Genomic DNA, 13,339 nt, shown 5'->3' on the forward strand with positions numbered 1-13,339 from the left:
TCATTAAAACGGCCGTCCTGGGGGTTGACCCCCGGACCCTGCAGTCCTGGTACAAATGACATCTTCCAGAGGTATGATATCATAATAATATTATTATGATAGGTATGATAATTATGATAATCTGCAGGGCCTCGCCGTCACCTACAGATCTCAAAAATTACCTACAGGGCCCACCCGTCCGCCCGGGGCAGTGGTCCGGACTGACGCCAAGATACCCGTCCGTCCCGGGTATCCTCCAATGCTCTGTTGTCCGTCTCGCACCTGAAGACGAGCGGACTGGACTCTTGGGTTCACCGCCCGAGAGTACAAAGCACAACACTCGTATGATACCCTGAGCCTTGACCCCGGATCCTGGTATCACTCCAACGTGACATACATTTTTGTATCAATCATTCCCCCCTCTATTGGACAAGTTAGTAAGGGTATTAAAATGAAGATAGAACCTAGCTCACGGGCTGCTGGTGGAGAAATAGGGCTACTGTCAACGATTGGCTGACTGGTGGACCAGAAGGTTGGGCGCTACCACCAGAAAATTACTGCAACCACTAGGATTACTCCTGCCTACTGTCGCTCAGGCGCGTGCAGCGGACGGTCTGAAATCCCGGATCCTCTCGGATAGGAAAGGAAATGCCGCCAATTCCCGCAAATCCACCAAGCCAGTCCGCACCGGGGCCGCCGGGAGAATGATGCCTCTCCCCGGATTTCATCGCTTTGAATTCCTCATCATCAAGGAGACGGTCGGGGACGACCGCTGTTGGTTTAGGAGCTTTGCAGTCCTCAAGCACGTCAAATACGAACTATTTTCAACAGCAAGGCTTACGGTTGCGATTTGGACACTGTTGACTCGAATTGAATGGATAGACAATTGTGCGAAGGTGGTATTGAATATCCTAACCGGAGAAACATTCTCACGAAGAAATAATTAATGAAAAAGAAAGGAAAGACTGATTTGACCCAAATATAGGTAGGTAACGGAGAAAAGAGAGAGACAGATTGGATAATGAACGAAAACAACTAACAAAGGGAAAACAGGCTGCCCTTTATCCTTCTCTGGATGATCCTGATCCATTTTCACATACTTCCAGCACATGCCGTGTTCTTCAACATGCTCAATTCCACTGCCGCCCATTGTACTATTTTGGTCGAGGATGAGAAGATTCGACCGAGGGTACGTTCTGACCGAGGATAAGATTTGGAGTATGACCGAGGACATTCGGTATTTCCACATGATAGGAGTAATGCATTCAAATGGAGTTGTCGCAAGAGTTGTCGCAATTGTTGTTTGATGTGTAGGACTATCTCATAGTTAAACATAGAGGCGTCGGAGTAGTTGATATAGGTTAAGAGGGTTGGAGTTGTTGGGTCTTTGCCGTAAGGGAAATATGCGGTGAGCAGCCAAGAAAGATTTCCGCCATGGAAATAGTCAGCCACCTCAATTCGCTACTCCAACTCGATAAAATTCCACGAGTGGGCCCTCTTCACCTTGATGACTTCGAAAGCCATATATGCTCGCAATTTTCAGCAATGTCGGGGACAAGCAAGGGCGATTGGGCAGCGCGGAGGCTACGCTTCCTGCAGGAGCCCAACGCAGCATCGCGTCGCCACTGACACCCCTATTTCCTGAGTCATTTGTCATTAATGGACTTGTATTGGCAAGGGAAGCGCATGGAGGAGTACAGCAGCACCTGGTTATAAAGAAGAACGCTAAGAGTTCCGAATTATAGAGAGGTTTTGGAAGGAATTACTTATAGCGAGGAACATTTGTATGGGAGCAGATGGGAGCAGGGGTGTAGATTCCAAGAGGGCTTATTTATAATAACGAGGTTTCCATATAAAGGGATCCATTACAGCGAAGCGCGATAAGTTAGCAGTGGTACTTTTAGTCCGGCGCTCTCCCTCTTCCGCTGCAAACCCCCATACCACCCACACACCTCAGTGCATCCAAAAAAAAAAAAAAAAACTTCGGTATGTCACAGGCCGTCCTGCAGTACTAACGTTACGAATTCGATACTAATGATTTCCTCAGAGCCTCTAAAAACATCGATCAAGCTGATGGCCACGCTTGTTCTCCTGCTGGCGGGAACGTTTATCTAAATTGTGGACGCCAACCGCCCCAGGGGGTTCATCGGGGGGGGCGGTAGGATGGTAAGTGCCGATGTGGGGTGTGTTGAAACCCACGGCGCTTCCATACCGATGTCAGAAAAAATGTAGCTTAGTTGAGTAGGGGTGATGTCTGCGGATAAGCGTGTTTGGAGATAGTGGAATGTTCGGTATATAAGGGTGAGCCCGTGAGTAAGGGCGTGTATGGACTAGAAGTTAGTGTGAGCAGAAGTGCTTGGGAAGCTTCATAGATTAGCACTAGGGATACCGGGGGTTGAAGGTTATACTTCGGAGGTCTTGAGACAACTAGGTGTCTCACTACAAGAGTTAGGAATCCGGAGAAGAAACATGGAGGTAACAGAGCTGTTTGGTAATGCTATATTCCAAGAGAGCTGTTTTGGATGAAGTTTGAAGGAGCTGTGCGAAGAAATGGATGGGGATCGTGGCGGAGAAATGATAGGGAAATCGGTGAGATTGACGAAGGAATATGTTCGCAATGGGACAGCTTGTGTATATATATATATAGGACCCCTCCAACAATGTAGAAAGAATCAGGACCTCAAATTACTCCTGCCATCATATCGGGGGGTGGGTCCTAAGGGGGTTATAACTTACACCCCAACAGCGGCAAGAAATCTAGACAGCATGTGGGTCGTGGGGCTACTCTCACGGTAGCTAGGCTCATTTGCCCTGTGAAGGAATGGAACACTTACTTTAATTCTAACTCCGTACACTTCATCTTGTCCTACATTACATCCAGCACCTGTTCCCATGCGGGGTTTGCTTCTATTGGGAGCAGCGACTGCGTCCGTTCCGCCGAGGTTGATTATTGACAGGAATGGTGACTTGTTACTTTAGGAAAGATGGAGAGCGCAAGGGCTGTTGTGGAGGGAATTAGGCGCAGATGGGGAAGGATGTCAGGGACAATAGGTGGGTTGATAGAAGTGTTAGTATCTATGATACCTTCTTTTACTCATGGCAAACCCGGGGAGTGTAAATTATAAGATAAACATTGTCCTATCATCAATATAACTCACATAACCGCTACAATTAATAGGCTTTCAAATCTACTTCACCACCCTTCCCACAATCACCAGCTGCGCTGAAACCTACATTATCACCATTGAACCCGTATCCGGAAGCATGGAGCATTGGCTGGCAATTTTTCTGATTGTGGTAAGGATCGAGAAAGAAATCGAGGAGAGCCGAGTAGGAGAAGGGAGGGTTGGAGTAAGTCATTTAGGGAGCAGATTGTCTTACTTTGCTATATTGCAGAATAGGACTGGGAAGAGAGGAAAGCAGGAGTTTAACTGGGAGCAGGAATGAGATAAGGTGGTTGAAGCTATGGCAGGTGGAGCAGGGAGGGATGGAAGCACTGGCGTTTGCAGTACGGGGAAAGGCTGTGGAGGATGAAAGGGATTGACTACCCGATGCTTTAATGTTTTAAAGCTTTTCAGAGTGGGTTGGAAAGTTTCCTTCTTGATGGATCCTCATATTAACTTTACAAGGTCGGCAGATATATTTCTAAAGACTTCATCAACTTCTGCAAATAGGACAACAAGGTTTGAATCCCACAGTCTTTACTCCAGTTCCACTGGCAGTTGATCGAGCGGAGAGTACCCAGCATGCATTATCAGATATCACTATAGAATTATGTCCGACATGAATACCAAGATGCCAATAAACTCGATAAGGCTCGAAGGTGTCCTTGTCAAGAGTCCATTGGAAGAGCCAGGTAGAATGCTAAACCAGAATTGCTGCGCCCCACCTCTATCCCTAAGCAGGACCAAGAAAGGCAAGTGGTGAAAGGTACAGAGAGTTTGAAGTACCATGGAAGGCTCTGAGGAGGTTTTCGTTTCGCCAATCAATGCAAATCAAAGGAAATGGTTTAGAAAAAAACATCGTAATGGCAGCGGGTGGCCCAAATCAGAGCCAAAATTCAGGGAACATCAGAGTGGTGTAAATATTTTGAGACCACCAGCACAGTGGAGGAGGCAGGGAGGACAGCCACGGAGAAATTGGCACAAACCACGAGAATCGGAGCCATAAACATGGACCTTGCTACAGCAATCCCACTTGATGAAGATCCTAACACCTCTGTGGCGATGGTGCTGGAATAGCCCGCCTGGAGACCAATCGTGACCTGCCGGTAATCCTGTCCTTCCCATACTGGCCTTAGTCCTCGGAGCAATTGGAAAAGAAAAAAACTGCCAATTGGTGATAACTATAGCCTTGCTGGCGTCTTTGTTTGTTCACTAAATCTGTTAGAGGTAAGAACTGGTCTAGTCTTGATGCAATTCATATTTCTAGCATTGGAGAGACTTCGGGTCCTGCCATTGCTTGGATTGGAGTTGAGTTTGGGGCACTCAGCTTTGAGGAGGGTAGTAAAGTGGCAACCAACTGCCAGAGTATTATTGACAGTCATGGCATCGGGGACTGCTATGTGGAAATCAGGGAGTCTTGCGTTATTCGACAGATTGGCAATAGGTTCTTGGATCCCGTACCTTTCTCGGACTCGACGTTCACTGCACGTGATCCATATACAGCCACCCTTGGCATTCCAATGTGTGCCAAGAATAGGCCTTGGGCCGAGGGCACTGGTAGCTTTTATATCAGTGCTGGTGGGAATGATAAGAATATCTACCTCGTTACTGCCCGGCTTGTTGTTCTTTCCCAAGAGACCCTAGATAACCAAGAATATTACCGCCACAACGAGAGCATGCCACCGGAAGAGGTCCTTATCTTAGGTACTTCCGCTTTCAACAAAAAGATTGAAGCAATCGATCATGAGATCACGGGGCAAGAGTATGCTATGACTGATGCGAAGGAGAGGATCGAGTTGGCTGCGAGCATGGAGAATTCAAAGTTAGTCAAGGAAGTCGAGAGGGCAGTGAAGCAGTTGAAAGATGCCGAGGAGAACCTGGAGGCACTTAAGGCCTTACGGCATGAAATTGCCACACAATAGGCGCAGAAGGAAAACCGTGTATTTGGTACACTCATATGGGCTCCCCCCATTAGTCTCTCCACTGAACCCGATCATTATACCCTTGACCTAGCCGTAATCAGGGTCAACCCAGGCCAGCTGGACACGAACAATTATGTACCGTGGCAACACTATCAATCTCGGGAACAAGTTCTCACGTCATCACTTTATGGAGAAGATATATTTGGACCACACCCGTCCCCCTTCCTTCAAATTCCCGTTCAGCCGTCTTGTGAAGCTCCAAGACCAGGTACCTGAAAGCGAGCTCATGAATCCGTCCATGCGAGATGCAAAGGATCAGCCATGCTTGGTAGTTTTCAAGAATGGTGCGAAAACTGGCACTACTATTGGCAACGCTAACCCGGTTTCCTCCTTTACCCGTACCTACTTCGGAGGCTATAGCTAGGAGGCAAGGGAGTGGCCGGTTATTCCTACAAACCGGGATTTAGAAGCATTCTCCGATGCTGGGGATTCTGGATCTTGTGTCGCTGATGCATTTTGTCGTATTGGTGGCATCATCACTGGTGGTTCCCAAAGTGTATTGCGCTTCGACATTACTTATGTTATTCCCACTTCTTATATCATGAAGGTACTCCATAACACAAAGCACTTCAAGAACGCACACCTCAACCCACTCTCCCTTCGAGGCATAACTGAAATTTCTTTATACATGTTTTGAAAAAGGGGGCTAGTTTACATACCGTTGATTGTCTGCTTGCAGTTAGATCTTTTCATTTCCTTTCCTTTACTCCCCTGTTATTTGCTCTGTAGTCTACTATTTTCCTTGCATCCTGGTGGCTTTTTTTGTTGCGAAATTTTCTTTTCTTCCCATGCTCTTTTACCGCTTGGACTACAGCCTGACATGTTCTGTGCAATACAGCTCTCGTCGTTCCATCGTGTTAACAATGGTTTTTCTCTCCCTCTTTAAATTACTTTTTCAAGTGTTACATATTTGGCCCCTTATCCACATTCTAGACATAACCTCCCACTAGCTGGTTAACATTCTACCATCATCATCATTACTCTATCATAACCCATTGGTCCCATTCTATCTTTACTTTAACTCGTCGCAGCGCACCCAACCTGTGCTAGTTGTGTCCAATCGGAGCGCATTGACCAATTCCACACTAATTCTCCATAGTTGACGACAGCTCACCCCGGTGACAAGGGAAAAACCCAGTGCTCTCAGTCCGACTGCGACTTTCCCATATTTTGTTTTTAATTTATTTTTTATTTCAATTTAACTTGCTGCGGGACTATTTGGTGTCTTTGTTAGGTGAATCAGCCAATAGTTGACCGCTGTCGCCCCGTCCAGTCCCTCCAAAGACGAGACATTCTCGCCCTTTGCCGCGCTGATCCCCTTGGGCGGGGTGGACGACCGGGAGCGCTGGGAATACCTGTCTACTAGCCCCATCCATTTTCCTCATCCGCTGACTTCTATTGAGCCCCCCCCCAGTTGGAGACTTATGTCCGGGTGCAGGTATAATTTCATGCTGTGAGTTGCTGGGCCAACGGAACACAGGCTGATTGATGGTGGGGGGGTAAGGCAAGCCCACGGGCAGGGTGAAGGAGGAATTTACCCAGGGGCGGTATATACGTATCTACCTGGGGGTGATAGATATTGTGGAAACTAGAAAGCGCAGAGCAAGGGATGAGGTTCATGGGGTGCTTGCGTGGCAGTATGATAGGATTTTCATCCCCCTGAGCATGTATACCAGAACTCACATAGAGGGAAAAAAAAAAAAAAAAAGACGGGGAAAAAAAATCCTAATAAATTACGCCCCAAGCAAAATTTCGAGTATCCACCGTCTTTATCGGGTGCTCGCTCGGTGTGGGGGATTTTCTTTGCTAAATATTGTAGATTTTCAATCCTGGTCAACTTAACTTACCTCCACGCACTCAAATATGCTATGATACAGGCAAGGTAGCGCTGTCATTCTGTCATGGCATGATAAAGTAACCTAACGCTGCTTTTGGTGCTTACCTGTCATTGGAAAACAAACCGTTTAATCGTTGAAGTGTAGATTATTTGGATGGAGTTCCCGATTATCATTCACGGGGATCACCGATTGTGGTGTTCAGGGTACTTATTGTTGGAAGTCGCGAGCTGTGTTGGGTACTATCTGGTGTCTCGGCTTGTTCGAGCACAATTGATTACAAGCTCATGTGTTATCACTCGGATTCTATTGTATTTGCTCAAGGAACTTTGATAAATCGTTGATCAGTAGCTTCACACCCGACCCTGCATCCCTAGCCATACTTGTGAAGGAGGCGGGTCATCTTCACAGCACCCAAACGCTCTAGAAACTCACTTCAACCCCAGGAATCGGTACCATCCTCCTAACCACCGGCTCCAGTGGGAACAATTGATCCTCAGGTTTAAGCCCTCTATAATACAACTGTTCCCAAAGCCCCTTGAGCTCATCCGGCGTATCCCACCCAAGTTCTTCGTTGCGCGACCAAATCCTCAGCAAATGTCGCCTACCCCCCCCCCCCCCCGTAATCCATTAGCACACATCACTCTCCTTACATTATGCCAATGCTTTGGGGAAGAGAGAAGGGAAAGCCCTACTTGTGTGTCTCATCATCCGTGTACCCATCCCTCGAATGGAACATCGATAAATTATTGATAAACTGTATATCCCCCCGCCGAAAATGCAATCCTAGGGAAAACCTTTCCGCCGTGAAGTGCAACGCGTCTAGTGCCTCCGCCATCTCCTCCGTGATCGGCGGGATGTCTGTGGACCTCGGCAAATCTCTGAACCCGGTAAACTTCCGCCGCGCGTACTGACTGATCAGCCGTCCGTTGTGGAAGTGTATCAAGGGCCGGTAATACACCTCCGGATTGCCGCCAAAACCGTCGAATGGCCACGCGTTGGATAGAGTGTTTATTATGTCGGGGCGAGTGGAGGCGAGATGGTTGTACACTTTCCAGGAACTCGCGATTCGACTTGTGCCACCGCTGGCGGCTTCGCCGAGGACGTAGAGGGAGATGATGTCACCCGGGTCCGTGTGGAAGACTTGCTTGTCCGAGGTGTACGCTGGGGCGCCGATGGCGTTCGTGTTGTCGGTTTGCGAACGCAGGTCGGTTATATGTGCTAGCACCGCACCGTTGGGGTCTTGTATCCCACGCACGGGGCCAATGTACGATGCTACGCCGACGTATGAAATCGTGTTCTCGAGAGGTCCCGCGTATTCCGGCATACCGCGGAGGACGAAGAAGCCGCGGCCGGAATGTAAGATTCGTGCTTGCCTCTGCAATTCCTTGGAGAATGACGGTAGAGGGAAGGTCGCCGGGGAGAGCAGGCCTATAGGGAGCTTTTGGCTCTTGAACTGCGCGACGGCCAATCTCACTTCTTCGACATCGGATTCCGTCAGGTGGTAGATCCATTCGCCATCTTTGAAGTCCTTCCCCTCCCACACAAGTTCTGATTCAAGCTTACTTGGGAAACCGGCTGGGAGAACTTGTGCGGGGTTTTCTGCCAGTATGCGCTTCGTGCGCTCGGCGTAGGAGATTGGGTCCGGGTGATAGGTTATATCTGGCTGCTTTGCCGTCTCCACAAGGGCGGTGGTAGACATGGTGCTTGTAGCTAGAGCCTCTGGTCTGAGGTTCCGAGGTGCGGAGTCGATGAACCCCGCACTTTAGAGATGAGGGGTTTTTCGATTAGATCCGAATTGTGCGATGCAATGTATAATGTTTACAATCGAAGAGTACTCGAGCAGACTATCATAGCTCATAGCTCCCCATCCAGGGCCTAAATTTAATCCGCATTCAACCCCAGTGAGCTTCCTACCTAGTGTCGTATGTATGATATTATCATATCATATTCCCGGGTTTTGATACAGTAAGCAACCGGAGGAAAGCCTGTCGTATTTTTAGGGCTAGGGTTACAACTTTCACACAACCTTGCCACCCTGGTTTCCATCCCCGCCCCAGCAAGCACTACTTCAATATGCCACTTCAATATGCCAATTTCACTGATCTGTAATGATATTTCGTTACCAATGGATGGTGCTTTATTATATGTTTGGTGTAAGTCAGCATAGCAAGGGTGACTATTTGGGCTAAGAAGCATGTTAAAGGGAGCGCACTGTAGGAGTCTTTTATGGAACGGTTTACAAAAGTTGCAGGACGTCTGCTTGTCCCCGGGTGTGCTTCTGTGTTGGAATGGAGTTCCTTATCTGTCTTCGGGCTGGGGATTATAGGCCTTTACAGCCGATAAATTGTATCACCTCAATGGCGACAGGTATCTATTGTGGTTCCCTGCCATTCGTCCACACGAGTGTTTGTATTATAATATCATTCCTCGTACACTCCCCTGTGACAGTACCATCTTCCGAGGAACCTTAACTTCAATCACATATCGGTTATTTGACAGGGTGCCCATTTGCGGCAGCAAATTGAACATGATGCCCCTCTTAAAACGAGCTTGATAGAATCCCCGTCACTACCTGTTTTCTTTGGCAAATGTTCTCTCCAGGGTCGTTTCATTTCACATTGTACTCTAGTACCGGTAAATTTATACCGGTACTGTGCGGTGTGTGAAAGAACTGCCAGTAGTGTCGTAGTACGATAGATAGTCTGCGAAAGGAATCGATGGCGATCACTCGGCGGTACCGAGAGAAACTACTAGGAGCGGGTAAACCGGTCGCTCGCCAATATGCGATGGGCTTCTCGGAGGCAACTGTTTGCTCCTACACATTATCCTACAGCGAGCCGTGCTCAGCTATTCACAAAACACGAGACAGATATTAACAAATAATGGGAACGAGGGGTAAGAAACACGACGACATAGACTAATCCTAACTTGAACTACTAGGAAAGCAAGGGGGAGGGAGAAGAGAGAAAGAAGAAGAAAAAGGAGATAAATGGAAAATAGCCATCCGAAACCGGAAAAGACTCCCATTATCAAAGATTATTTACACCAGAATGGGCGGAGGCCCTGCCTACGCCGATCTCACTCGACAATTATTCATGGAAAGCAAAAAAATCTCCCTTTTTCGTGATTTTTTAATTAACTCTTAAACTATTATATCATACTTAAAACATGTTCGAGGCTAGCGTCAAAGATGATGAGCAGTGTACGGGTTTTCCACTGAAAACAGCCATATTCACCACCTTCCAAGCAGTGATCCACTGAAGAAATCTAAATCAAATCTTGATCTATATATTACACAATTCCCCAGATTTTACTTTCCGGCCCTTTAGAACCCTCCGTATGAGCTGGCTGAAGAATTATTGAGGGAGTTATGGTTGATACATTGGCCTTGGCGCAATTTCTGATGATTTTGTATGGGAAATGACAAAGCTTGACGCTATTTTCAACTCCAACTTTACAATATTGCATGCTAAAGTATCCAGAAACCTTTTGATAATCTATGAGCGCTTGTGGAGGTATTTTAACAACTTCAGAATGTATCGAATTGAAAGCGTGAAGTAGCATGGTTCGGGTTGCCATATGCCGTTCTGCTCACCATTTTTGTCGTACAAGGTACTGTACAGTACAAATACCGGTATTCTCTTAAAATTATACTACCTACGCATATTGTATTCTACTATATTTTTTTATTGCTTTTCTTTGATTTAATTTGATTTCACACTACTGCCAGCACTTCTTAGCATCTGGTAATAGGTTTTTGTTATTAGTTGCTGTCAATATTATTTGGTACCAGGAATTTATACTAGTAGAGAAGAAATATTCACATGTACTGGTATGGTGGACTTAGGCCATTAGGCTTCTGGTGGTGTCTCAGGATTTCACTCAGAGTGTACTCACTAGTAACTACTAGGATCACGCTGGCTGGTAACTCTCTAATCCAAAGAATAGTAATAAGTTTTATATGCTTAGGAGTAGACTTCCTGGTTGGTAGGAATTTTAGATTTTAGGTCAGTGGCTAGAGAAGCATCTATCAGACTTAGTTGAATTCTGATTCTCTAGCTTCTGTCTCCCTCTCTCTGCCACTCCTAATTACCCAAACCCCCGGCCTCCTTATCGTCAGCTCTCCGGTTATCCTTGAACTGCAGCAGTAGCTGGCCTACAACTTTTCTCTATAGAAACCTAGCCCACGTGGTCCGCTCCCAGTTACATCTATAGTCTCCTGCTATTGCTATTCCTTTATCGGTGATAGCTGCAGAAATGAACAGCTCAATGAACATATAATACCAAGACAACGTGTACAGATATTTTTAAACACTAATTTCTGTATAAATATATGGGAACAACTAGCTGAAGGGATCTGCCGCCACCTCCTGTCATGTCATGCCACGATAACAAAGAGCATTATATAAAACTGTTTTTGAGGGGAATTCTGTTAAATTTGGAGACACAACAGGGCATCCTGTCAAACAATAACCGGTCACACATTCTCTACTAGATCTCAACTATTTAGTCACATTTTGGCCTGTCGACATTCATAGTCCGTGCAAACACCCTTTTGCATTTTTCGCAAGTTAGAAGACACTTTAATCTGAAATAAGAAACACTGAATCTCAATGAGAACATGCAGCCAACTAATTAGGAAAGAATTGATGGCCATCTAGAAAACGCCCCACCATCATGTCTGCCTCCAGCGGTATAAATAAGCCCAGCCAAATTATCAATACTTTCTATGGGGATTAAACTCCACAGCAGCCCAGATGTCGAGGTAATCGTCCTTATTGCCAGCCTGCCACTTATGCCACGGATAGCTAACTGCGCCGTTGGCTGTATAAATCGGGTCACCCTTGCAATCCCGATCCCAGAAACCGCCCTGCTCTTCCCAATCAGCGAGCTGAAGTTTTTCAAAGTTTTCCGGGGGGACATCATTGGGGCTCTCGGGATCCACTATAACACCAGGTTTCACGCGCCACATCCCCCCGTCGCCAGTCCCAGCGGATATGGATACGTGGACTTCCAGGAATACTACATCTTGGTGGTTGTGCACACCTGCACTGACAGCCTTGCCTGGTTTCGTTAACAGAATTTTTATTGGGCAGGGCGAAACACTTACCAGCGGTCCAGAATTGCAGGTGACAGAGAGGTGTCTTGTCCAAGAACCTGAATTCCACACCTGAGAGGTTCCAAAAGTCGACGCCCTTGAAACCGCCGCCCCAGGGCAGGTCCTCCACTTTAACGAACTTAAAATCACTCGGAAGCTTCAATTGACCGTATGTGGGTTGAAACAATGTTTTGACAGGGACGTCAGGAGTGTTCTTCCACTTTTTAGGCCCATCTTCAGAAACCGGGGTGAAAGACAGGAAGATTGCCCCCTCACTGGTAGTGATAATCGAGTCGGGTCCAATTCTGGTAGTCTCTTTTTCGTATTGGGGCACACTCAAGGCCCGGCGATTAACCGAAGGATTGGATAGGTCAAGTAAATCGCCATATAAAACTTTGACAGCTGTTCGAAATCCAGCAGCTTTCTGTGCTTTCGGGGGAAGAACTTCTAAATCAACTCTGTAACCTGCTATCTCAAGGAGGGATGCCTTCTCGTGGGCCAAGATATCAGACGGTTTTGGTAGGTAAAGTAGGGGTTCGCCAGCCCATATTGTCGAGATTATGTTCGCTGCGGGCCCGCTGGCCCCGGGTATTGGAAATGAATCCAAGTAAAGGTGAACTTTGGGGTTCGGTCCTTCGAAGTGACCGGGTACATTATAGACAATTGTGGCAAAGTCTACCTTCCCAGAAGCGTTGAAGTCACTGATATAAGTCAGCCAGGGATAGTTACAAAGGGTACAAACAGAGTCTTACCCAATCGCAATTCGCCCTGCTGACTCCTCTGCAACCTTCCATTTTGCGAAAATGCCGTTGTCCGCATCGACCAATTTATAATAGTAAACGCCCTGGAATAGTTAGCTGAATGTGGCTCAATTACCTCTATCTGGGCGGTGGAATAGACCTGATGCGGGGAAGGTCCAAAAAGCGCAACTAGGCACTCATCATCACCATCATCTGCGAAAGGTTAGAGCTCTACTATGAGAACAGTCCAAAAAAAAAGTCAAGAAAACCTTACCATCAAAATCTGCAGCAACAACGTAATGCCCAGGACCTTGGGAGAGTTAGCCGGGGTCAATAGGAGATTGATGTGATACTTGCCTTCTCCATGTTGCTTACGTTGCTCAGGTGTCCCAAAGGTGTCAAGCACAAATTCAACCCACCTATCCCTATTGGGCCCAGTCTGCTTTTTCACAAGGGCAGTCACTGTATCCCCTAGTACCGGTTAGCCACGCTGTAGTCACTGACCTTAATTAGTGGAAACTTACCATGGAACGGCCCG

At 47.0% G+C, this 13,339-nt stretch overlaps 1 protein-coding gene; it reads right to left on the bottom strand.

Annotated features, from left to right (window-relative positions):
• Window positions 1-7,285: 7,285 nt before the first annotated feature.
• On the bottom strand, window positions 7,286-8,662 carry GSTUM_00005997001 (uncharacterized protein; the record flags this gene model as incomplete). XM_002838080.2 has 2 exons in its annotated part: window positions 7,286-7,564; window positions 7,656-8,662. 2 exons carry the CDS (start codon window positions 8,660-8,662, stop codon window positions 7,384-7,386), a joined length of 1,188 nt encoding a protein of 395 aa, XP_002838126.1. The 3' UTR covers window positions 7,286-7,383.
• Window positions 8,663-13,339: the final 4,677 nt, after the last annotated feature.

Source organism: Tuber melanosporum (assembly GCF_000151645.1).
Source record: "Tuber melanosporum whole genome shotgun sequence assembly, scaffold_22, strain Mel28".
NCBI classification, from domain to species: Eukaryota; Fungi; Ascomycota; class Pezizomycetes; order Pezizales; family Tuberaceae; genus Tuber; species Tuber melanosporum.